The 27,419-nt window shown below is 32.9% G+C and overlaps 2 protein-coding genes across 2 annotated transcripts; one reads left to right on the forward strand and one right to left on the reverse strand.

The window, feature by feature from the left end:
* The first annotated feature begins 161 nt into the window (after positions 1–161).
* Positions 162–14,759, forward strand: LOC132758841 (BTB/POZ domain-containing protein 6-B-like). Its single transcript, XM_060750539.1, has 4 exons — positions 162–254; positions 8,147–8,236; positions 9,610–9,861; positions 13,736–14,759. The coding sequence occupies exons 1-4, from the start codon at positions 238–240 to the stop codon at positions 14,757–14,759; spliced, it is 1,383 nt and encodes a 460-aa protein (XP_060606522.1). The 5' UTR covers positions 162–237.
* Positions 14,760–27,124: 12,365 nt separating this feature from the next.
* LOC132758842 (protein mono-ADP-ribosyltransferase PARP6-like) lies at positions 27,125–27,403 on the reverse strand. The gene has a single exon (XM_060750540.1). It carries the CDS (start codon positions 27,401–27,403, stop codon positions 27,125–27,127), a length of 279 nt encoding a protein of 92 aa, XP_060606523.1.
* Positions 27,404–27,419: the final 16 nt, after the last annotated feature.

Genomic DNA, 27,419 nt, shown 5'->3' on the forward strand with positions numbered 1-27,419 from the left:
CTAAAATTGTTACTCTTTAAGAATAAGTAAAAATCTGCTCATAAATCTTGCCTAAAATCCTGAACTTTATTAATAAATATTTTTAATTTTGTCAACAATATAGTTAAAAAAATGAACGTTAGAGAGCAGTATATCAAAATTCGTCTAAGATTATTTCTATTTATACCTATACATAGATATGACTTCACAATCTAAATTTAGATATTGTTAACCGCAAATTCGTAAACGATAGATGCTATGTCTGACTCAAGAAGGTAATTAATTTTACTTTATCTTTCGTATAAATTTATGCTTAATAAGATACATTTCTCAGAGATATGTTTTTGTTTTTATAACATAAGTACAATATTCAAGGTACTGTTTTGATGTAGGAAACTTTCATTTACTTTTCTTGTTATTTCTGTAGCTACTTTCTGTTTCGTGGTTGTTATTTTTTTTTTCAATATGTTTTTCATTCAGATATTTAACGTAAAAGTAGAACATAAAATGCCTATATGTACATATGCCGGTGATATCTAATTAACATTTCTTGCAAGACTACACAATTGTTTTATTTAAATACCTCATCATCTACTTTCTGTTTGTACGTTTTTAAGATCTTTGCAATAAAATATTTTCTTCTTTGTGTGTATTGGCAAAATCACAAGTCATAATAAAATAATAAATAATCGGAAGAATTTGAAGATCAAAGTCATTTCATAGAAAATATATTATGGTTATTTATTGTTTGTTAGGCCAAGTGATATGGTCTATAAATAGAAAAGGTTTTATAAACCAGATTTAGCAAGATTGACTGTTTAGAAATAAGTACGATAAACAAAAGTGCAAAGTCTAAGGCATTTATAAATTATATTTAAGTTCATTAGAACCATCAATTTACGCAAGAATCAATTTATACATTTTTCCTAGTACTTTCCACATCGGTTTTCCAAATAAAAAAAACCCAAGCCTATTTATAGCTTTATATTACATGCTTTTCGGTGGTTTATAGAAATATATCAGTAATATAAAACTGGTAATTTCACTGTTTGAAGCAGTGAAATTACCACTTTGATAATTTCACTGTTTTGAATTTAAGCCCCTTACGTTGTTCGAGTGAAATACAAGCGTGCACAGTACTGGGTACCAACTTAATGACGTGACGTCGTAAATGACGTCACGTTGTATTATTATTTGGCGCGCTTTTCATTCAGTATTAGGTTTAATGTCTTTTGAAAACGTTTCTTTGCGTATAATAAAAAGAAAATTTGTTTAGTTTAGTGTAAGATCGAAATATATTTCACCTTGTTCATATTTCACTCGTTGCTGCGCCACTCGTGAAATATACCTTTTGGTGCTCACTCGGTGAAATATATTCCGATCTTACACTGAACTAAACAAATATCCTCTATTTATCTATAATTAGGTGGGTTTAAATCTTAATCGTTAAATAGATATGATTTAACACGATAGATGCTATGTCAGACTCAATAAGGTATTTAATGTTACATTTTTCTTTTCTAAGAAATTATTCTAAATAAGATACTTTACTCAGAGATACCTTTTAATAACAAGAACAATATTTCAGGTATCTTTTAGAGTAGGAAACTTTCATTTTATTCATTTATTTCCTTTCCTTTTTCATTAAAATATAGCTACTTTCTGTTTTATGCTTGCTTGTGTATTTCCCATGTTTTTAATTCAGATAATAAACGTAAAAGTTAAAATTCAAGAAAATAAAATGCCTATATGTGTGTATGCCACTGATATTTAATTAAAATGTTCTTGTAAGAGTACGCATTTATTTTATTTCAATACCTCATATACTTTCTATTTTGTACTTGTTGAACTCGTTTGGTAAAATTTGAGGCCGAATATGGCCCCATTCCCCCATTTAAATAGTGTGTTTTTCCTCCTAAAACTGAAAAATTCCCCTTCGAAAATAAGATTTAACGGCCATAGATCAGGGATCACATTTTGAAGCTGAAGTTTTATACAAAGTATCAAAGATGTATTCAATTTTATTACAAATAACGGAAATATTTTATGACAGCAGCTAGCAGCTTATTGTTGATAAATTTGTTAAATGAATCTTGTTTTCACTTGGTTTTTAATGAATTAATTTTCTTCTGTTTAAATTCACCCTAGAATGAAAAATATTTGAAATCCCCCCGGACTCTGGCCCCAGTCTCAAAATGCTAACGAGAGCCCTGTATTATTTTCCCCTTTATGTACATTGACAAAATCACAAGTCATGTGAAAATAGCAAATAGAAGAATCTGATGATCAAAGCCATTTCATACAATCAAAGCACAGAAGGCTCTGAATTTGTTTGGGTCTCAGAATGTCAGAAAGGTGAAGATTGTGAGATTATAAAACAATTTGTTTTTGTATAGTGCCACCAATGCTTTCCATCGTTTTAATTGTAGTAGATTGGCTATAAGACTAATTGCAACACTGATATTCAATTCAATGTTTATTTGATTTAAACAATTTGAAAACAAAAATGAGTTGCTTTAACTGGGATTTGAACTCCAAACCTCTCGCTTCCTAAGCGAGTGCGCAAACCCCTCGGCCACGGTGAATCTATGTGTTAACGGCCTGAAGAAAACCGTATTATTCTAAATTAGGGTTTGTAACGACGATAACTGTTGTTTAACACTTGTGTAAATAATCATGGCGCTTACTATAAGCATGTATATCTATAAAGAATAAAACAATATTAGAAATCTTCGACCATTCGGGAATTATTTTGCTTGAAAATTAATGCGCCTGTCATGTGACCATATTTACGCAGTGATCTCCCCTGAATTTGTCGGCCTTAGTGTTACATATAAAGGGAAGTAACCACTTCAAAAAAGCGGACTACTTTCGGCATTTGCAATTAACAGCATTAGAGTCTGAAAATTCGCTACCATTATTTGTTTGGTCTGACGACCCAAAAAAATAAAAACTGTTTATGATTATTTCTTTGTTTTAAAAAAGGCCGATTGATATGGTCTATTTATATATATTGTTTTATAACCCCCCTAAATTTAGATTCATATAAAGTGACATGTTTAGAAATAATGTAAGATAGCTGTCCCTAACGAAGTTTGTAATACGTTAGTACTAGAGAAAACTTTTATTTCACATCTAATATCCTCTCTACTTTCTGTTTCGTTTTTGCGTCAATATCAGAGTATATTCACTTTTTCCCGGGAATTTTTCATGTTTCTAAAAAAGGATTTTGCGGAAAATCCGCCAAAGGACGCAAGGTTATGATGAACAATTTCCGATTACACTTCCAAGTTGTTGATTACATAAAATTTACAAAAAAAGAGAATATTTACCTTGAATGTGTTAAATTTATAAACACAAAGTAAAATTTTTTGCAAGGTTTTATGCACGCACATTTCATGAATAGTAAATCCAGTTAAAAATCTGTTATATAGTACAGTGGAATGCTATATTTGCAACAAACACAAAGAACTTGCAAAACTTATAACTTACACTTTTGGGCGCTTGGTACCGGCGATGATTATCCCAAGTAAAAAACTTTTCAAATACTAAATCTTCCCTGGTATTGTACCGCATAAAAAAACAATAAAAGAAAATCAAAAAAGAAAAAAGAGCTCCGCCATTGACTCGAATCGACACTATCTTTTTTCGTGTATTGAATTCAGTAAAATAGATAATGCATAGTTCTTCCCCTTTGATTTGTAATCGCCTTCATTGTATGTCAACAACATTAGTGAGTTTTCTTTCTTCATTTTTTTCTTCTTTTTTTTTTCGTTTTTGCAGTGATTATTCTAGAAATTCCTTACAATGCGTCGGATGACGTCCTGAAGCTAAATAAATGCGTCTTAGCAGAATTTTTTTTAAAATAGCAGATCCTTGACATGAATTGCATGTTTTTTATAACAAGGAATTAAGTAATAAAATAAGTGTATAAAAAAGTTATTTTTGGTACTAATATTAACTGCAGGCAAAACAATTTTTATCGGCTGCTCAAAAATCTAATTTGCATAATTTATATTTTCTTACCACTTATCTCTATCCATTTTAATTGTTCGTAATTTGCACAAAATGTCCCTGTCACACTGTATACCGACGACTTTTATTGCTCCTTGTATGTGTAGAAAGCATACACAGACAGTTTGATCATGAAAAAAAGTCATGCACAATGCTTCGCGATTGGTTAATCACCCTGTCAAATATAGATGACGTAATATATCTTTTTTTACACTCTGCGTGAACTTGAGGGGTAATCAAATTGCGCGCTTGTCAGATTATACTGTAACTGACAGCATTTCTTAAAATAGCAACACTTTTTTTCAGTTACCGATAATTATTTTAAATATTAAGTAGATTTATGATTTTTTGTTTGTTTTATTGGAGTAGAAATGCAGTAGTATGTTTTATTGGAGTAGAAATGCAGTAGTAGAAATGCGTATCTTCATGTGTGGGAAAGGGATTAGGTAAGTAGATAACTTAGAAAAATGCTACAGGGAAATGGATAAACTCAAGAATATGCGGAATTACAGGGGAATGGGTAACCTGTTGCTGTTGGTATCAGTATTGTCTGGATGACTAAATAACATACAATATAAGTCTAGCACAGATTTTAGATGCGCCTTTGGCCCTTTGCTGACGCTTTCCTGTGTCATTCTCATTTTTTAGCGCCAATAGCGCAGGCAGATCCCTCCCTCTACTTCGTTTTATATTTTACTATTGTAGGCGATTCGCTCTTATGCAAAATGGACGCTTTGATTGGCTAATGCCGATAATGGGCGGTTACCGATCACAAGCATCAATTGCTTGGGATTTAACGTTTTGAGCAAATGGGGGATTAGTCAAACTAATTTAATTTAATTTAATATCCAATGATTACAGGTGCAAGACTGTCTTGCACCTGTAATCATTGAAATTAAATTATTCAACTGAAAAAAATGATACATTATTCAACTGATGAAATTAAAGTAATCAAACGGTACATAGAAATCACTAATCGTGATATTTTGGATTATAAACGACCAGATTTGCATGCGTTAAATTCAACGAACATATTTTGAAACTGTGCGTCTGTTTCGATTTTTATGCGTATTTTCGTAAGACGCACATCTAGATTAATCACTGTTTTGTCTTCCTCTTTGTTTACAATTAAATTCAGTAAAAAAGATAATGCATAGTTCTTCCCCTTTGATTTGTAATCGCCGCCTTTGTATGTCAACAACATCAGTGAGTTTTCTGTCTTTTTTCGTTTTTGTCTTCCTCTTTTTTTCTGGTTTCTATTCATATTGTTTCTCAGTTTCATCACAATTCATTTTAGTGTCTATAGAGTATCGGTATCGATAAGATACCGTATCGTTTCACAAGTATCTGTATCGTGTCATATCGTTTCGTTCTTAACGATATCCAAACCTACTGTCTGTAATATTTTAGACGTTAAAATATAAAAAAAAAAATTTATATAAAAAAAAATTGGGGGGATAGGATCTATATTTTGTATATGATAAACATGTTCATGTGCTAGGATTGACATATACACATTTCATTTGGAATTTAAATGCGTTTTTATACAAAATATTCGATCCCACGATATCTTTCTAAATGCGTCACAATATGTAGCACCTACAAAATGCAGAGTACAATTTACTGTACGAAAAGCAAGGAACACTAGAAATATATTCTGTCAAAATCAACTGTTTTTACCATCTTAGATTAATTGAAACGATCTCCCAGTGGAACAAATAAATTCGCCATCCCTTTCCAGTGATTTTTCTCACTTAATTGGGAAGAGGTCTTAGCCTATTGATTTTGTAAAATTGCTAATTTGGGAATTTGCTAATTTGGGAAGTAAAAAAGCAGGTGTAAATTCAGAAATTTGGGAAAACTGCAAGATTTAAAGAAAGAGGCTTTTTTATCGAGTATGTTATTTAAGCAAGAAAATCACTGCTTTCATTTTTTTTAAGTCCTAAATGAAGATTAGTTACTGCTTTTTCGTTTACTAGTATAACCTGTAAAATTAACAGGGAAGGATTGAATATAAGAAGAATTTTCATTGGTCATTTTAAAAGTACAAACTGAAATGGTAAATCTAATTGGTCATTCTAAAATAAAATGCAAAGGACAGTTCTAACCATTCCAAAATAAAATGTGGAGGATAGTTCTTACCATTCTAAAAATTAATTTTAAGGATATATAGCTTTATGATAAAATGAAAGGGATAGTTTTGCCACTATATAATAAAATGTAAAGGATAGTTCTAAAAAAATGTACAGGAATGAGGATAGTTCTAAGGTTAATATGGAAATGATTACAAAATTTATAAGTCAAAGTAAAACAAGTAAAAGGGATACCTGAAATAGAAGTTGTTCATCTTTGAAAAATCATCAATATCAATAATGCTATAATTTAATTTCAATGTTTACAAAATGGGTATTTTCTTAATAGCTACAATAAATAATTAACTGTCATTGTTATACAAGCATTGCCAACATTTCTAATTGTGTTGAAAACTTAAGATATAATATCATTTTGCAGGTTTAACAGTTTTTCTTCGGCCGAGTACTGTTTTAACCAATTACTTCATAAGCATTTTGTGAAAAATGGCTGTTTTTATTGAAAAGTCTCCCGTTACAAGCGCAAATTTGCTATAAAACTATAGAAACTGCTTCATTACTCATCAAACTTGACAGAAATGTTGACTGGATCATTGCCTTTGTAACAACATGCACAGGCTTAAATTTCCTGTTACCATGGCAACGTGGAGACATCTCAAAATTGCCAAAAATCACTATTTTGCGTTGATTTTTTTCCATCAAAATTGATTTCAAGATGCTACAACTTCTCAATGGATTGAGATAGAATTAAATGCTTTCCAGCGTTGGTAACACGTTACCTTATGATCGATCTAGGGTCATTTTTAGCCTCTCACAAGTCCAAAAATTTTTTGGCGATGAGGGGGATTACCGCCCCCTTTCAAACCCCCCAAAACAGGCACACCCACCCCCCCCCCCCTTCTGGCAACCCCGGTTGTATCTTTTAGTTGGGGACCGCGCCTAAAGAGAGGTCACTCTGTAAAAACAACATTTCTCAAATAAAAAACAAGTGTTGGGGGCCTAAATAAGGCATTTTTTTCAACATTAATGAGACAACAATAAAAGGGGGGGGGGTGAAAAAGGCGTGTATATCGGGTAATTGGTTAAAAGATACTTCTTGTTTATCCATGGCTGGCACTAACATATAAATATAGATCGTTAAGAACCGAATATGGTCATTTTAAAATGACAAACTAAAGTCTGGGAAACTCATTGGTCATTCTAAAATAAAATTTACAAAGGATAGTTTTATCATGCTAAAATAAAAATGTAAAGGATACTCTTTGAAATAAAAGAAACGTTATTGTCATAATAAAATTAAATGTAAGGGGTTATTCTAAAATTAAATGTACAGGATATTTCTTTAAGTTTCTAGTAAGATCGCTCAGATATTCACAGTCTGTTTAACCATAGGTCCTCCGACAAGCCATTTACATCGCGTTTAGATCTCATTACTTTTTCTACGGAACAGTTTATTTTACATAAGAACTACCAAAGTTCATTTAAGTCAGGTAATTATTGAGTTATAAATATTGTCCAAAAGAACGAGACCACCAATAATGTTTATCATCCTGTTAGTTTAAGCATGAAAATATTGAGAGAGAAAAATAACCAAAAAATAAACAAACTTATCAGGTACCTGAAGTTTATGATGTTCAATGAGGGTCATATATATAATATGATCATTGATGTGTTCAACTGATAAAATGTTTATAATATCATATATGTTTTGCATATTAATCAACAGCAAAAATGTATTTATAAACATAATTGCCAACCGACTGCTATTATAAGTTGGTGTTAGAAATTGAATTCAATTACGGAAACATGACGTCTCTCTCCTTACTGAATTCAATATCCATGAATTATATTTTAATATACAAATAATGTCATGTTATGTGACGCACCCTCCTAATGGAAAGTGAATATTGACTTGAAGGTTTTTTCTTAAATTTTAGTTTCAAAAAATAGAATTTTGAATAGTTATAAATTTGTTTTAAAAAGACTATTGACAAGGTGAATAGTAGAAGAATATATTTTAGAACCTACATTTCTTCCTGATTAAGATTTTGTTCTTGTTACAGGTCGAGAAAAATGTCAAAGAAAATGGCACGAATGGCTGCTCGCTCTGGAAAGGAATCATCTGAGATGTCTTCTGATTTAGAAACGGAGAGGTACATTGCTTTAAAATATTTTTACAACAATGAATATTTTCAACAACTAAGGTATGAATTCGCTTTGAATTGAAGTCGCTGTACCACGCACATTTCACCCGCTTAATGATCTTATTATGTTTGCAATTTATTCCCTATAAAGGCAGCTTGCTTTATAATATTGTCGATTATCTAATCAGGATTGTAAGGGAAATCGTGATTTCTTTTTTAAGAAGATTTCATGGAGGATTTTTTATCACACACTTTTTGATTGAAAATTGTTCTTATTCAAAATGTATTGTTTCTCAGCAATAATTTACTTTGTTTTCATTCATAGTAATATACTGTGTTCCTATCTTTAACATCACATTTGTATATATTTTACTGATGTACATGTATGTTTATTTTAATTTCAATTATTTTCGAGGAACATTTGAGAATATTTTTTTTATATTTTTATGAATGGACTAGTATAATTATGTCCTTAGAAAGGACAAGTATGTTTCATTCGTGTATTCAATTTGAGAAAACCCGTAACTTATCCGGGCATGTGCACATTTTGATGAGTATTTTATGTTATGACACATGATAAATGTACCTAGATTTCGATAATATTGAATGTTTAATTATTCCCATGAAATGTTTTCTCTTCTCTTGAAAATTGCATAATTTAAGTTATGCTTTTTACCCCAAACACTTAAATCGTAGACACACATTTCATTGTTCTAAAAAGATTCAAGACTCAACATAAAAGTTATAATAAGTAACATCTTTTTCTTTGAGTTTGGGCATCTTAACATATACACCATCCATATAATACAGTATTACAAGAAATTTATACTAACATAATAACTAAAATAGAAACTAATTCTGTAATAACAAAAAAATGATACTAAATGACTAAATTGTAGCAGTGTAATTATTTCCTAAAGTTTGATCATAGGATTAACTGAACATATCACTTAAAGCGACGGAAACTTCCTGAACCGGTATCCTTGACCTAAATGACACATATAGCTAGTAACGGCCTTAATTAATTACATAGAGTGCAGTCTAAAGTATGTACCTATCACATGTTGTACACAAACAAAATTCACAACACTGTATTGACTTTTATATCCCTGTTTATATAAACAAATGTTTATATACAATTTTCACAATTTTCAATCGCTGTTTGACATTGTCATTCGGTATAATAGAAAAAACAACATAAATGTGAATAAATGTAATCTTTTTAAAGGGTGTAAAATCTTGTGATACTATTATTTGAACAAATTGCTGTCTTACTTTTGGCTAAAATATTTCTTTCATCTTGTAAATGTATGCCCCCTTATAAAACTCTTTTTTCCACTATTTATGGCTAGTGATATAAATATAATATATTTCTTCTTCAGTTCAGTTGATCGTGATTGGAGGGAATCAAGAACGGTTGCACAATGTGTGTCACATCTTTGCTTCTCAGAACATCTTTCTGACATCAGCTTTACCTTCGACGACGATAAAAGTGTGAAACTTCCAGCACATAAATTTGTACTGAGCATGCGCAGTGATGTTTTTGAAGCCATGTTTTATGGTTATCTAGCGGAAGGAGGTGAAACGGTGTTTATCAAAGATGTCAAACCTGATGTAATGAAGACGATTTTAAGGTTAATATATAACAATACCATTGAATGCACAGATGTTGAGTATGCAATAATTAACTTTGACGACCTTAAAAGGTTAAACATTGAGAACATGCGTGATTGTCCATAATGTTTTTTTTTAGGTTCAGGGTGAGCTATAATTGTCAGTCCGTCGTCATGCGTCAACAATTATCTAGTTCACTGAATCTGCGGAGCATATTTACTTCAAATTTGTTCTGTAGCATTCTTGTGACAGTCACACTTAAATTTGCTCCTGTCATTTCAATTGGCCCCTTCTTGGGTCAACAGAGCTAAAAATAGAAAAACATTTTCTACTACAGAACTAATTAATGGATGATCGGCAAACTTTGTCAGTGGCATTCGTATGTAGTCTTTTATAAGGTTTGCTCATATCAATTTGATTGGTCCCTTTTAGGGGTAATTTAGGGCTAAAAATAAAAAAAATCTTAAGACATGTTTACAGAACTAATGGATGGATGATCAAGAAACTTTGTCTGTAGCATTTTTGGGTGATCTTTTATCAATTTTGCTCATTTTAGGGGCAGCTAAAGCTAAATATAGAAATACTTTTTTAACGTCTTCTTCTACAGAACTAATTTATAGATGATCACCAAATTTTGTTTGTAGCATTCTTAGGTAGTATTTTATCAAATTTACTCATATTTAATTGATTGGCCCCTTTTAGGTGCCACTTAAGCTAAACATAGAAGAACCTATGAACATCATCTTCTACTGAAATACTAGTAACTGATTGAAGATCACCAAACTTTGTCTGTAGCATCCTACTAATCGTAGGTAGTCTTTTATCAAGTTTGCTTATATTAATGTGATTGGCCCTGTTTAAGCTTAAATGCCCCAAATTATTGTTTAAAGATATTTATATTAGAAAATATTGACAATGGATTATTTCCAACACAGAAAAGCAGTTGTTTCTGGTGAGCGACTCAGGGCAATCATTGCTCTCTTGTCGTTTTGCATTTGTTTGTCTGTCGGTCTGTAGACCAAATAGTTTCCAATTGCTAAGGCCTAGGAACTTCATACTTGGTGCCATTATTTTACATGACCAGTAGATGATATCTGTTGATTTATGGGTCAAGGGGTCAAAGATCAAGATCATATTGACATTGAAGGTAAAAATTGTTTATGATCAATAACTAAAAAATGCTTAGGTCTAGGAACTTCAAACTTGGTATGATGATGGAACATGGCCAGTAGATGAGTCTTATTGATTTTCGGGTTTAGGGGTCAAAGGTCAAGGTCAAAGTGACCTTGTTGATAAAAACTGTTTACAATCTATAACTAAAGAATGCGTAAGCCAAGGAACTTCAAACTTGGTATGATTATTGCACATGACCAGCATATGACACCTATAGATTTTGGGGTCAGGAGGTCAAAGATCAAAGTCACATTGATTTTGTAGGTAAAAACGGTTTACGATCAATACTAAAGAACTGTAAAAAGAACTTCAAACTTAATATAATAATTGTACATGGCCAGTCAAGGTCAAATTGAACTTGAAGGTTAAAACTGTTTCCAATCAATAACTAAAGAACGCGTAAGCCAAGGAACTTCAAACTTGGTTTGGTTATAGCACACGACCAGTATATGACCCCTATTGATTTTGGGGTCAAAGGTCAAGGTCACATTGACATTGTAGGTAAAAATGTTTCCGACCAATAACTATAGAACGCTTGGTATGATGATTGTACATGACTAGTAGATGACCCTTATTGAGTTTGGGGTCTGGGTAAAATTGACCTTATAGGTAAAACGGTTACCAACCAATAACTAAAGAACGCGTAAACCAAGGAAATTCAAACTTAGTATGATGATTGTACATTGCCAGGAGATGACCCCTATTGATTTTAAGGTCAAGGGGTCAAATGTCAAGGTCACAATGACCTTTGTAAATAAAAACGGGTTTCTACAATAATTTAAGAACACTGAGGCCTTGGAACTTGGTATTTTGATTGTACATGACCAGTTGATGATCCCTATTGATTTCTAGGTCAAAGGTCAAGGTTATTTTGACCTTGTAGGTACAAACGGTTTCCAACCAATAAGTAAACAACGCTTAGGCCTAGGAACATTAAACTTTGTGTGATGATTGTTCATGAACAAAAGATGACCCCTATTGATTTTGGGATCAAGTGGTCAAAGATCAAGGTCATATTGGCCTTGTAGGCAAAAATGTTTTCTGACCAATAACTGAACAACTGCAGTTGCCTTGGTTGATATTTTTTATTAACTTTGTCATAAAATTACTGCACACAACCTTTACAGTTGCAAATGCCTAGTGACTATTCATGACCAGTAGATAACTCCTATTTAATTTTTGGTCACTGGGTCAAAAGTCAGTCATGATAACCTGACCACATAACTAATTGGCTGCCGATAGTGGGCATACATGTTTCACAAACATATCTTGTTTATTATGCCCCCCTTCGAAGAAGAGGGGGTATATTGTTTTGCTAATGTCGGTCTGTCTGTCTGTCGGTCCATCCGTCGGTCTGTCCGTCTGTCCGTCGGTAGACCACATGGTTTCCGCTGATTATCTTGAAAAGTATTTAACACAAAGTCTTCATATTTTACAAAGTGATTGGTCATAACTAGTAGATGACCCCTATTGATTTTGGGGTCACTAGGTCAAAGGTCAAGGTCACAGGGACCTTAAATGTGAAAATGGTTTCCGCTGATTATCTTAAAAACTGATTATCACAAAGTCTTCATATTTCACATACTGATTGATCATAACAAGTAGATGACCCTTATTGATTTTTCGGGTCACTAGGTCAAAAGTCAAGGTCACAGAGGCAATAAAAGTCAGAATGGTTTCCGCTTATTATCTTGAAAACTATTCATCACAAAGTCTTCATATTTCACATAGTGATTAGTCATAACTAGTAGATGACCCCTATTGATTTTGGGGTCACTAGGTCAAAGGTCAAGGTCACAGGGACCTTAAATGTCAAAATGGTTTCTGCTGATTATCTTAAAAAGTATGTATCACAAAGTCTTCATTTTTCACACAGTGATTGGTGATAACTAGTAGATGACCCCTATTGATTTTGGGGTCACTAGGTCAAAGGTCAAGGTCACAGGGACCTTAAAATGTGAAAATAATTTCTGCTGATTATCTTAAAAAGAATTCATCACAAAGTCTTCATATTTCACATAGTGATTGGTCATAACTAGTAGATGACTCCTATTGATTTTGGGGTCACTAGGTCAAAGGTCAAGGTCACAGGGGCCTTAAATGTCAAAATGGTTTCCGCTGATTATCTTGAAAAGTATGTATCACAAAGTTTTCATATTTCACATAGTGATTGGTCATAACTAGTAGATGACCCCTATTGACTTTGGGGTCACTAGGTCAAAGGTCAAGGTCACAGGGACCTTAAAATGTGAGAATGGTTCACGCTTATTATCTTGAAAACTGTTGATCAAAGTCTTTATATTTCACATAGTGATTGGTCATCACTAGTAGATGACCCATATTGATTTTGGGGTCACTAGGTCAAAGGTCAAGGTCACAGGGGCCTTAAATGTCAAAAGGGTTTCCGCTGATTATCTTGAAAAGTATTCATCATAAAGTCTTCATATTTCACCTAGTTATTGGTCATAAGTATTAGATAACCTCTATTGATTTAGGGGTCATTAGGTCAAAGGTCAATGTCACATGGGCCTTTAATGTCAAAATGGTTTCCGTTGATTTTTCCATAATTGAACACTTCCATGTACCCATTTTTGGCAAGTTTCTTTAATAAAATTACCAATTATGTGAGTCAATAGCTAGAAAGGGGGGTATATGTGTCGTTCGACATTCTTGTGTTTCATTTTGTTTTTGGATTGAATATTTTTATTCTGTGTGTTTCAGATTTGTCTACACCGACAAGCCAGAGATTGACGGAAAAAATGTCTTACCTTGTTTGTATGCAGCAAAAAAATACAACTTGTCTGGTCTTGTGAAACAATGCTCCAACTTTCTTCAAAACAACATTGACGAGAATAATGTTTGTCAGATAATTGAGCATGCCATCTTTTATCAGATGAATCCTCTTCAAGAGAGATGTCTTGCGTTCATCATTGAAAATGCATCAAGTGTCCTATGTTCTCAAGGTTTTATGGAGTTATCGCACGCAACATTGTTGAATATTCTTAAAAGGGACGAATTGGCAAGCGATGAAATAGATGTATTTAAAGCAGCAGTGAAATGGGCAGAACACAATTGTGAATCTAAATCTGGACAAAATATGCGCGATCAACTTGGGGAAGCTCTGTTCGAGATAAGGTTTCCGAATATACCAATAGAAGATTTTGCGCGAGTTGTTACTCCATCTGGAATACTAACCAAAGAGGAGCTACTGACGCTGTATGAATTTAACGCAACAAAAGGGTCGACACCTTTGGGGAATTTCAGGCAAGGCGAAAGACCGGGAACACTAATTACTGTCAATCTCGGGCAGTACAAGTATGAACATAGTCTGTCACGAATGGGTAGGAGCTCAGCTTGTTACTTAAATATACAAGGTTATAACAATCGTTTAAGACAAAATCAATTATTTTCTAATCAAGTTAAACCAATCAATAAATCCGTAAAATTAAAGGCTGTCACTGGTACGTTTGTCGAAAGTGTTACAGGAATTGCCAACAATGGGGTTCACATACATGATTACAAAACTAATGGAGATAAACTTATATTCATGACTCCGATCGACATATCTGACAATATCAGTATAGAGTTTAATTTTAGCAACGAAAATCAGAATGATTTCGGTTTTAGATTTTCGGCACTTGCAAACCATTTCTCATATACATCAGATATACAGGAAAACGTGAAAGGACAGAATATTATAATCACCAACATTCCAGACGGCTTAGAAACAATCACCTTTGTTTGAATGTAAATGATTGTTAGTTCCACATATCTGAATAATTTTTACGTATCATAACATAAGGTGTAAATTTTAAAATTTTGCACATTAACACGTTTGGAGTGAGATTATGAACAGTGACAAGAAAGGAATTCATGTAATTTTGTATAAATATTTTTTTTCTTGCTGTATAAATGTGAAAACTTGTAATTGTCAATTGTTAGGAGAAATTGATGTTAATTGCTAGTCAATATTTTGTATAAATGTTAAAGAAAGGAAGAGACCTGAATGTCTGCTTTAAGATAGAAGCAAATGTAATCATTGAGGTTGCTTCCACAAGAAGAATAAATTGTTTGAAAATCCGCAAAGGAGCAATAAAACAAAGCAAAATGTTGAGGATGGTAGAATCGATTTAATTAAGTCTGTTCATGAGAGACAATGTAATCTCCCACGCCCACTAGTACCTGCTAACGCCGTATTCAATCCTGTTTACTAAAAGTATTAAAAGAACGATACCTTAAGACCAAAAAGTATAACAACACTTAAATGAAATATTTGACAATTTTTTCAAGCAAATCAACAAGCTTCGTTTCTTGATGACGTTTCATTTTCAAACAAAGGAGTATTAGTTTCAGGGAAAATTGTGATAAAGTGCGATACCTCGGAAGCATAAATCACAATAATATTACATGAAAACTGAAGACTCGGGTTTATTAAGTCTATGAATGAAGTGCAACATCCCTGACGCCCCCCGGCCAGCGACTTTTGTGGTACTCAATTTTCATCACTTGATTTCAAGTATATATGACGTTCTTGTGGGAAATGCATCAGCATTAAGCCATTATAAATGGCAGCAAACTTTCCAAATGTTGCACTGTTTTGTTTATCTCTATTAAAACATCATGCCATGGTCTATGTCAATATTTATGCGGAATTCATTTAATTGTCCCACTTATGTAATTTATACTGTGTGGTTTTAAGAATAACGCGAAAATACATTTTCAGTCATTGACACACTATCTCACTCCTTTGCATTACAGATGTAGTTGTAATAGTATAGTACAAAAAAAATAAAAAGTACAGTTCTAAAACGATCGATAAAACGGACGACTACACTTAAACTGTAACTTTGTTATGAAGGTACATTCATGGGCAGTCTTATGAAAGTGTTTGAAAAGTCCAAATATGTGTAGCCATTGTATCAGCTGTATTACTGCAAGTTCAATGTGTGTGTTAGTCTAAATATATCAGCTTCAGATATATAATGAATTGTGTCATCTTTGTTATTTTAAATGTCAGTTTCTAAGGGGCACAAAATGTTCCTCTATAATATCCTCTATGTTCTACTTAAGACTTTCCTAGCGTAGATCTGCTGAGTCACCTTTTTCTACCTTCCATTTTTTCAAATTGTCCATTATCAACGGTGGGCGTATCAAGATGAAAATATAATTCCATTCAGTCAACAATATACATGTTGAACATGGATGTGCAGGCTGGTCTGGCCCTATTAACGTCGCCGCCATTTTTTATCGAGGTCACGGACGGCAGAGTTACCGGAAGTTACATACATTTATTAACGGTAGCGATATTTGAAGCAATTATAATTATTACAGTAAATATTCAGAATTAAAGAAATTAATTAAATTGACCGTAAACCAATGTGAGAATCGCTACGCATTGCTACATTTATATGAAATTTGACGCAGCGCATTTCTTACTTGGTTTCCTCAATCCTGAACAGGTAAATTGAATTTAATTCAAGCAGGTTAAGGGTTATGTAAACAGGGTCTTCAAATAGAATTGAATCTATTTGAAAGACCCTGGCGTAACACATGAATAAACAAGATATGTTTGTAAAACATGTATGCCCCCTATCGGCAGCCAATTTGTCATGTGATCAGGTTATTATGCATGACTTCTGACCCAGTGAACAAGCAATTAATAAGGGTTATCTAGTATCTACTGGTCATGACTAGTCACAAGGTAATAATTATTGTGACCCCATAGGTTGTGTGCAGCAATTAAAGTTATTAAAAATCTTACCAAATAATATATACATAAATTTTATGAATCACATAGGCCTCCTTAATGACAGCCAAGTTGTTATATTACATAAGACCTTCAAATGTGTATACCAAAACCAAATAAAATATCAACCAAGGCAACTTGAGTTGTTGAGTTATTGGTCAGAAACGGTCATTAAGTACAAGGTCACTATGACATTGACCCCTTGACCCCAAAATCAATAGGGGTCATCTCCTGGTCATGACCAATCATCATACCAAGTTTGAAGTTCCTAGGCCTAAGGGTTCTTTAGTTATTGATCGGAAACCGTTTTTACCTACAAGGTCAATGTGATCTTGACCTTTGACTTCTTGACCCAAAATCAATAGAGGTCATCAGCTGGTCACGACCAATCATCATACCAAGTTTGAAATTCCTAGGCCTAAGCGTTCCTTAATTATTGATCAGAAACCGTTTTTTACCTACAAGGTCAATGTGACCTTGACCTTCCCCCTTGACCCCAATATCAATAGGGGTCATCTGCTGGTCATGACCAATCATCTTACCAAGTTTGAAGTCTCTAGGCCTAAGGGTTCTTTAGTTATTGATCGGAAACCGTTTTTATCTACAAGCTCAATGTGACCTTGACCTTTGACCCCTTGACCCCTAAATCAATAGGGGTCATCTGCTGGTCATGACCAATCATCATACCAAGTTTGAAGTTCCTAGGCCTAAGCGTTCTTTTGTTATTGATCGGAAACCGTTTTTACCTACAAAGTCAATGTGACCTTTGACCCCTTGACCCTAAAATCAATAGGGGTCATCTGCTGATCATGACTAATCATGATACCAAGTTTGAAGTTCCTAGGCCAAAGCGTTCTTTAGTTATTGATCAGAAACGGTTTTTACTTAAAAGGTCAATGTGACCTTGACCTTTGACTCCTTGACCCCAAAATCTATAGGGGTCATATGCTGGTCATGACCAATCACCATACCAAGTTTGAAGTTCCTAGGCCTAAGGGTTCTTTAGTTATTGATCAAAAACCGTTTTTACCTACAAGGTCAATGTGACCTTGACCATTGACCCCTTGACCCAAAAATCAATAGGGGTCATCTGCTGGTCATGAACAATCACCATATCAAGTTTGAAGTTCCTAGGCCTATGCGTTCTTTAGTTATTGATCGGAAACCGTTTTAACATACAAGGTCAATGTGACCTTGACCTTTGACCCCAAAATCAATAGGGGTCATCTCCTGGTCATGACCAATCACCATACCAAGTTTGAAGTTCCTAGGCCTAAGGGTTCTTTAGTTATCACTCGGAAAATGTTTTTACCTACAAGGTCAATGTGACCTTGAGCTTTGACCCCTTGACCCCAAAATCAATAGGGGTCATCTGCTTGTCATGAACAATCACCATATAAAGTTTGAAGTTCCTAGGCCTATGCGTTCTTTAGTTATTGATCGGAAACCGTTTTAACATACAAGGTCAATGTGACCTTGACCTTTGACCCCTTGACCCCAAAATCAATAGGGGTCATCTACTGGTCATGACCAATCACCATACCAAATTTGAAGTTCCTAGGCCTAAGGGTTCTTTAGTTATCACTCGGAAACCGTTTTTACCTACAAGGTCAATGTGACCTTGACTTTTGACCCCTTGACCCCAAAATTAATAGGGGTCATCTGCTGGTCATGAACAATCACCATATCAAGTTTGAAGTTCCTAGGCCTATGCGTTCTTTAGTTATTGATCGGAAACCGTTTTAACATACAAGGTCCATGTGACCCTGACCTTTGACCCCAAAATCAATAAGGGGTCATCTACTGGTCATGGCCAATCACCATACCAAGTTTGAAGTTCCTAGGCCTAATTGTTCTTTAGTTATCACTCGGAAACCGTTTTTACCTACAAGGTCAATGTGACCTTGACCTTTGACCCCTTGACCCCAAAATCAATAGGGGTCATCTGCTGGTCATGAACAATCACCATATAAAGTTTGAAGTTCCTAGGCCTATACGTTCTTTAGTTATTGATCGGAAACCGTTTTAACATACAAGGTCAATGTGACCTTGACCTTTGACCCCTTGACCCCAAAATCATTAGGGGTCATCTACTGGTCATGACCAATCACCATACCAAGTTTGAAGTTCCTAGGCCTAAGGGTTCTTTAGTTATCACTCGGAAACCATTTGGTCTACGGACCGACGGACAGACGGACCAACAAGTGCAAAGCAATATACCCCCTCTTCTTCGAAGTGGGGGCATAATAACAAACAAACAAGAGCTGGATAATTCACTATTTATTAACTTCTTTAAACAAATGGAATATTTAAGTTTAAGAAAATGTAAAATGATTACAAAAACGGCATATCATTTTCAACAGTATCACAGAAAAAAAAACATAAATGGTTCATTATAGTATAAAAATGCAAATATTAATTACACATATTAATTTAAAGGATTAATATAAATAAAGTAATTAATTAATTAAAGGAACAACTACAAGTAACAATTTCCCAACATATAAATTTTACAAAATATCCTGTTTTTGCTTCTTAACAAAGAAAATATTGCAGTCTCTTTGAAAGAGCCATTTTTTCGTATTGGTCTCCATTAACAATAAAGTGGCTACAAGATTAATCAATCAAATGCTTACAATAAGCATAAGGAATAATAAATCATATGTTAGAATTTTGCAACAAAATTTCATATCAAAATATGACTTAACATTTTGGTGTTGGGATTTCAGTAACATGGAAAATTTTATGATCAAATGGCTGGTGGAGGAAGACCTTGTATGACCATCCAATATGTATAAACTATTTAAGAATATCAGTACAAGACAGTTAAAGATTGTAATAAATATCAGTAAAATACCAACACAGAGACTTATTTTAAAGACAAAAATGTGAACTTTGGGGATAATTAATCCCTGATACAGACTTAAAATGTTTTATACAGACTTTCAGTGTCTGATACAGACTTTAAAGATACATCTAGAGGTTAGCTTCTCCTCCACATAAAGGTACATTATGCCTCAAAGTGATTAAATGAATGAGCCACCTCACAACAAAACCAACGTTATGTGTTTGCGACCAGCATGGATCCAGACCAGCCTGCGCATCCGCACAGTTTGATCAGAATCCATGCTGTTCGCTATCAGTTTCTCTACTTGTTATAGGGTTTGTAAGCGAACAGCATGGATCCTGATCAAGGCTGGTCTGAATTCATGCCGGTCGCAAACGCATAAAGTTGGTTAGGTAGTGACGCGGCTCAAACATTCATTCTTTAGAAAAGGCAAACATAACTTTTATAAGATTTAAATAATGGTTTTAAAGCATTGTAGATGGGTCTGAAATTCTCTGTCATAAAAGTAGAAAATGTAAACATTAAGTACTATTTTGAAAGGAAGTCAAAATACTAAATAACTACATATTTTACTATATGCCAAAACGCAAAGGATGCAAAAGATGGTTCAATTAATTGGCCATTGAGGAACTTTTTTGGAAACTATTACAGGACAAAAATATGAAAGGCTTTTGAAAAATGAAAATATAGAAAGGGCCATTAAAAAAACTAAGATAACTATAAACAAGACTGACATATCAAAATCAAGTAACAAGATTATCCAATCAAATGCAAGTGTTACAATATGAAGAATATAAACTTTAACTAAGTAAATCACAAACACTAAAGCTGATCACAGTAAGTGTATAGTCATGCACATAAAACATGAAAATAATATATCAAATTGTGATAAATTATTTATGTAAGACAAGAAATACTGATAACTTTAAAGGATGCATGAACTGAATAGAGGATATTAAATGAGTGTAGGTTTAATACTAAATTTATTGAACGAGTTGAATAAAATCATATTATGCGTGCATAATATTGTTTTATTCAACAAGTTCAATAAATTTAGTATTAAACCTACAGAAATATAATTTTCTATTTAACACGTATATAAAAAAAGAATGGTAAACTGTTTCACAGTATATAAACGATTTGAACCCCAACCGGATCTTGTGAGAAGATTTTAGTGTCAGCCATATTCTGCCACTTTACTTGTTTACGATATTGGTATTATATTGATACTGATGGACGTTAGGTTAGTAAATCTATATTTATATTATAAGAGAGAAACTTTATTAAACGTCTAAGTTATGCAAAACATAAACGTTAGCACGAAGGCTATAAAATAATCGAAACTCACGAACAGCTTTCAGGTGATCAACACTGAACACGAACAAAAATCCGTCTTATTCCAATGTTGATTTAGTTAAACATTGAATTGTGATATCGAACTACTAAAGTAATCAATAACAAACGATAATTTAGTCATATGCATAACATATTGCTGTATCTTGAACATAAATTTAAGAGTTTTACCAAGGAGGTAATTTCTGTAAACTGAACGTTACTTGCTGGTGATTGTGAACCCTACTTGTGAGTTTACGAATTTTATCTGTACCCTGACTTGTGAGTATTTTTAAAGATTTATTGGAGAAAAAGTTTACGTTCATTGCGATTTTGTATCAATTATTGCCAGAAAATATAAATGATTGTAATAGAATTTTAGTATATAAGGTGGGATCTAAGGTATTTACCGAGAATTGGTTTAACTGATAATATTGTTAATCATTTGTTTAATAAAATATATAATGCTATGTATATTTTTCTTTCGGATCACCATGGAAGAATACAACTGCATAATTATACTGTTCAGGAAAGACTACGAATTTCAATGCCATCATTGACCACATAATTATAATTATTCTCCATCCAGACTGCAACTTGAAAATAAGAATAAATAATGATAAACTTAAAAATTTCAGCGTCACAGCCAATAACGTAAACGAAAAAAAGAAGTTTATAACACCAATAGCTGAAACACTAACAATTAAAATTTCAAAATTTCCCGAATATTCTCCGTTTAAAAAGATGCCAAAAGTGTCGACGCCCATGAAAGATATACAAGAATAAAAGTTGTACATGTCAGAATTAAATAGAAAGTCAATGAATTTCTGAGAATATAAAAAAGTGTTTAAAAGAGCAGAATGAAATCAACGGTAGGTGTAAAGCTTTCAACATGTTGAAATAAGTAATCTGCAAAAAAATCTTGTAATGATATTTCGAGGTTTATTGATACATGACGTTATATAACGGTCACGTCAAAACTAACAACAATGCCGTTGAACTAAATATAAAAAAATTATAGTACATACAGGCCTCGACATAAGCGGTGGTCCATTGGTCCGAGACCACCTGATTTTGGCAAGGACCACCTAATTTTACAGGCAACTGTTCCGTTAGACCACTTGAATTTTCCAAATGGTGCAGGGCTCATCTGGGAGAATGGTGATTTGGTCGAAAAATGTGTTCTATAATTGTTGTTTAAAACCATTTCTCCGATGTACAGGTATATGTTCATTCATCTCATTAGTTCAAAAAGATCTTAAGACATCCATAACTTTTTATTAACTCGCTAACAGTGTAGAAAATTATTTTAATAATTAAAGTATAAAATTCATTCAAATGTCTCTAGTACTGCATTGAATTTATAACATTGTATCACTATGGGATATCGGATAAACACATGAATAATGGTGCAAACAAAGGCAAAGGAAAAATAAATTAAATATTTAGTAATCTTTGGCTACTTTTTTAAACGATCAGAGATCCAATTTTTTCTTATCTAAAGTACTTTAAAAGGTTATAAATACTTTGTGAAAAATAAATAAATTTCAACAAACAAGCATGTATAATAAATATGTGAGGAAGATAAGCTCAATAATAATGTAGGACTTTTTCTGTTTATCATTAATATTTCATTGTTTCAAAGACAAGAATATAATAACTTAATAGTTTAATTAAAAATGTTAATCTATAAAAAGCAATTATTATTCTTATAAGATGTACCAGGAAACAGCAATGAGTATTTGAATAACAGTAAGGAAATAAGTCATTCACAAATGGTTTCACTATTACCTAACTTGAGTTGCGGAAGAAGTCACTTAACCGAAGTACTGTCATGTATTTTTCAATGAGATAATAAATACTAAATAGGATTACAAAGACTTACCATCTGATCTAAGATTGAAATAGAAAAAATACATGTTTTCTTCAGTTATTATAAATCTAATAATAAATATGTCTCTGTCACCAATTTTAACTGTAGTTCTTCTAAAACTGAAGTTTCCTTAAAAACAAATGAGTAAAAAAACGATGGACCACCTGTATTCAGAAAGGACCACCTGAATTTTGGATCCAGTGGTCCGTAATACCACCTGCTGAAAAAGTTAGTGTCGAGACCTGACATATGTAATATTTTAGCTTTATATCTTTCCAAAGAAAAATGAATGGTAAGTGAAAATGAGGTTTGTTAGTTAATTATTCCTATCAAGAAATAATTGACTTTCTGATTCGTATAAACAGCCACTTCATGCCGGTATTTTCGTAGACAGTGAAAACATGACGAAGCTCCTCCATTCATATGCAGTTTTAGTTACTTACATAGAACTAAAACATGTACCCTTCTCTTGTGACACAATAACTTCATATTCTGCACAATAAAATTTGGAACATACGACAAAAACACAATAAAAATCATCAAAAGAGACTCGCAAGTAATGGTTCAGTGAAAACACAAGTAGGGTACAGATCATTAAAATTGTTTTAGCAAGACGGGTACAGTTATCAGAAATGTCGCCTCTATTATTTACTATGTTTTATCAATATTCAAAGATATTTTCACAAGTGTCTGTCCGGTAACATGAGGTTAAGACAATAAATTAAAGATTCAGATACAAGTTATAGTGAAGTAAAACAATTTTAGGCATACATTTGGTTGTGTAATCGGCGTGTGTTGACATAAACGAAACATGAGGCGAAGAGCACAGCGTTTTATGTGCAAATATTTTACGAAGAAGGTTATGGATGTATATTTAAGCAAAGATTAATTATTTCTTAATATGATTCAAATGTTAACATACCGTAACATATTAAAATCAAGCCGATTTTTAATAGTTTAATGTGTCATTACGCCTGATTGTACGTTTAGATGCTGAATTCTTCTCACAAGATCCGGTTGGGGTTCAAATCGTTTATATACTGTGTGTTTAAAAAAGTAATTTTACAATGACGTGCCTATAGTGTAACACTTACATTAGCGCGCTTTACTGCTATGTTTATATATTGCAAATGAAGTCGGTCAAAATGTTATTACACTAGTGTAATATTGTTTTTATTTAATGGCTTTAATTTACACTCCTGCGCCGTGATTTATGTGATAATAAAAGATATATGCATGTTATTCTATGTAAAACATGAAATAAGGTGTATAATACAAACTCATGAAGATAAAACGTGAAATGCATTTAAGTTTATTAATGACATGAAATATTGATGTTTACGACTATATTGATGTCTATGTGTAATTCTATATAAAACATGAGATAAAAAATTGATACTAAATCTGTCTTGTTAAACTTAAAAGTTAAAATAGGCCAAGTTAAAGTGTTAAAGTTGGTATACTATGTATTCAAGCAAAATATGTTGTGGGATAAAAATTACCTCTATTTAATCAGCTCTTGTAAGGTACCATTTGTCAGACTACTATAATAATTTTCCCAATGGACTTATATTATAATGACCACTAAACCAACCTTAAAATTGAGTATACTCATGCTAAACATGCCTGACATTCATTAATATGATCTTGCTGGAGTTTTGATAATGTTTATAATTAGTTTATCTTCAATAGCGAATACTTCTTCTACAGAGCAAATAACTATTATAACAACAGTATCAATTCTCTCAAAATTAAGACTTCCCAATGAATTTGACCTATCAAGAGCAGCACCTTTTTGCTGTATCCAAAGTCTTTGTATCCCACTGGGTTTTTGCTCCGTAGACTAGAGCTTGTACTGGTTATTAACAAGTCATTTTACCTTACAAATGTATTAAAAAAATAAACTGAACTTCTTAAAACATGCACAAAAGTATACACAAAATATAAGTATTATACAAAAATAAAGGTAACATGCAAACAAAAGACCAAAACAAAAATAATGTCATCGTAAGTGTTGCAAAGTTCATAATTTTACACATAATGCATGCGAAGCAATCACTAAATATTATGCATAGAATGTCGACCTAAAAGCAGGTGTCAATATTACCACAATACCTCAGGGGCCCTTTAAAATTAGTAACTGGTACCTATAAATTCCCTTTTTTTTTTTTAAAAAAAAGAACAACAAATAAATAAACAAACAAAACCCTGTCAGTGACCATTTTCCCCAGACTTTGGAAAATGCATCTTATTTTCTGTTAACTTAACGCTTCAGCTGTCTACCAAACATGGGCATACATCGTCCACTTTACACTGTCCCTTTGGCTTTATGATTTTAACATCCCATTTAACAGGCTAGTAATAAAGTGGTCAATTAATCCCTGTTACTCTTCACTTATGATATATATACATGCATACTGTTTTTACATTTTTGTTTCTTTGTTTTTATACTAAATTTTACCATTGTTTTTGTAATCATATATGAAAGTTCTACATAATATTATTGCGCCAAAATATATACATGTACATTGTTGTCTTTGACATTGTACAGTGCTGACATTATTTCTGGTAGATAACTAAAATTATACCAGTAGTTATACCTGTAGAAACAATGTATTTTTGACTAAAATAATAGAGTTTTGAGAAATGGACTATATTACTAATCAATTTTCACTTTTCACAATTACTTTCTTCCATGAAAACTTAAAGTATACATTTTTTTTTCTTTTGAAATCTTATTTTCTTTTTTAAATAAATTCCTGTAATACTGCGAATTCACTTATATTCGTGGGCATGAAAGTTCGTGGTTTTATCAAAACGGGCATTTTCGTGGGTTCTTAAATTCGTGGATTTTCGTTTTCTTGTAAAAAAAAAATTCAGTAACCTAATGCAAAGTAATCTTAATCGCCGAACATTTTTACTTACAACATGTACATATCTTTACTTGTCACACAGCGGTTGTCAATTAATTTAATCCTTGCCTCTGGGTATAACTCTAATACAGCACAGTTACTGCCGATAATTGACTACAATTAACACATTTATGTGACATGATATGCACCTCCATTGGACACAATGCCCCTGTAATTCGCCGATGTAAACATCGCATAATTTATACGACACCTGGCACGTTTAAACCAGCGAGTTTAAAAGTTTACACTTAACATATTTGACAGTAACTACACGCAACGTCACAGCGACTGTGTAAATTTACATGCATATAAATCATTCTCGGTAAGTAACACGAGTTTATGTGGATCTTGTAAAAGTCGGTGGTGTCTTTGATATTTAGGGAATAGCATTCGCACAAATACTGATTAAAATTCATATAAACTGGATCATTTAAAAATGACAGAAGAATGTACAATAAATCTGTTTTAGCGATCGTATTTTTTTATAGTTTTGTGTACTTAAGACATTAATATCAAAGACTTTTTTTAAATTAATAAGAGCAAACGGACAATTTTTATTAGCGCTAATTATTGCACTGCCTGGGTTTCCATATTAACTTGATTATGTCAAGTATTCTTGTAAACACAATCAAGTCCTAGTAGACTACAACGATCAAGTATGTTTATGCGACATTTGTGACATATAATCAAGTTTTCTTTCAAATTTTTTAAATATTGCAAACGGATTTAATATGTCACTAACCTGGTTATCTGTCTGTACAAGTTTACATTCATTTCACGAAATATCGGCCGGAAAAGAGCCGACGCATGTTTGTAATAGATAGAACAGAGACAGGGTAAGAAGTATTTGTTGGGATAAAAGTTCGTCGGATCTTAAATTCGTGGATTGACCTACCCACGAAAACCACGAAAATTTGTGCCCCACGAATAATAATGATTTTACAGTACTCAGTGATTTTTCCCCTGTATTTTACAGCCAAAAGTTTCCGCTGCGCAAAATAAGTATATTTTCACCTTCAAATGCTTCTATTTTCCCCAAAAATGCCATGTGCACATGCTTCACTAGGACAATGACTTAACAGCAGTTGCTTATATCAGCTAGAAGACAGAAAGCTGTCCCTATAGAAATGCCTCTGCTTTGTACCATGCATGCTAAATCGAATTGAAATTAGAAAATCTTATAAAATGTTTGAGTAAATTTCATTTTCAGTTTGTTATGCAACAATATAATTATGCCCCTTTTCTGAGTTTTCCCGCTATATTTTCCCCTCCAGAAAGCCACAGGTTGTTTCGAAAATTGACAAAAAAAATTCACTGTTTGATATTTTCCAGAAAAATATGTAATAAAATGTCAGGCTGAGTAAGGGTTAAATTTCAAATCAAAATTTTTTCGAAAAAGTCACACTTTATATCCACAAGCTTCCTGAATTTGTTTCAAGAATTTACCGTCCTGTGTGTCAATGGATGAATCTCCGACTTGGCCATCTTCGTACACAAAGAAAAATCGTGTGCACACATTGTCCGGTTCAGGACATACCCATATCGCATTGTTCTTCTTCAACGGAGATGTGATCACCTCACATATGGCAATACATGTAATATTGCTAGAAGTTAAGAATCGAGTCTTTGTATCTGGCTTGGACTTGTTTTTGTTCACGCTGTGGGAGCCATAACCCATCCTGGAATACCCCATA

This window comes from Ruditapes philippinarum, unplaced genomic scaffold (genome assembly GCF_026571515.1).
Source record: "Ruditapes philippinarum isolate M1 unplaced genomic scaffold, ASM2657151v2 ctg3548_1_1_1_1, whole genome shotgun sequence".
NCBI classification, from domain to species: Eukaryota; Metazoa; Mollusca; class Bivalvia; order Venerida; family Veneridae; genus Ruditapes; species Ruditapes philippinarum.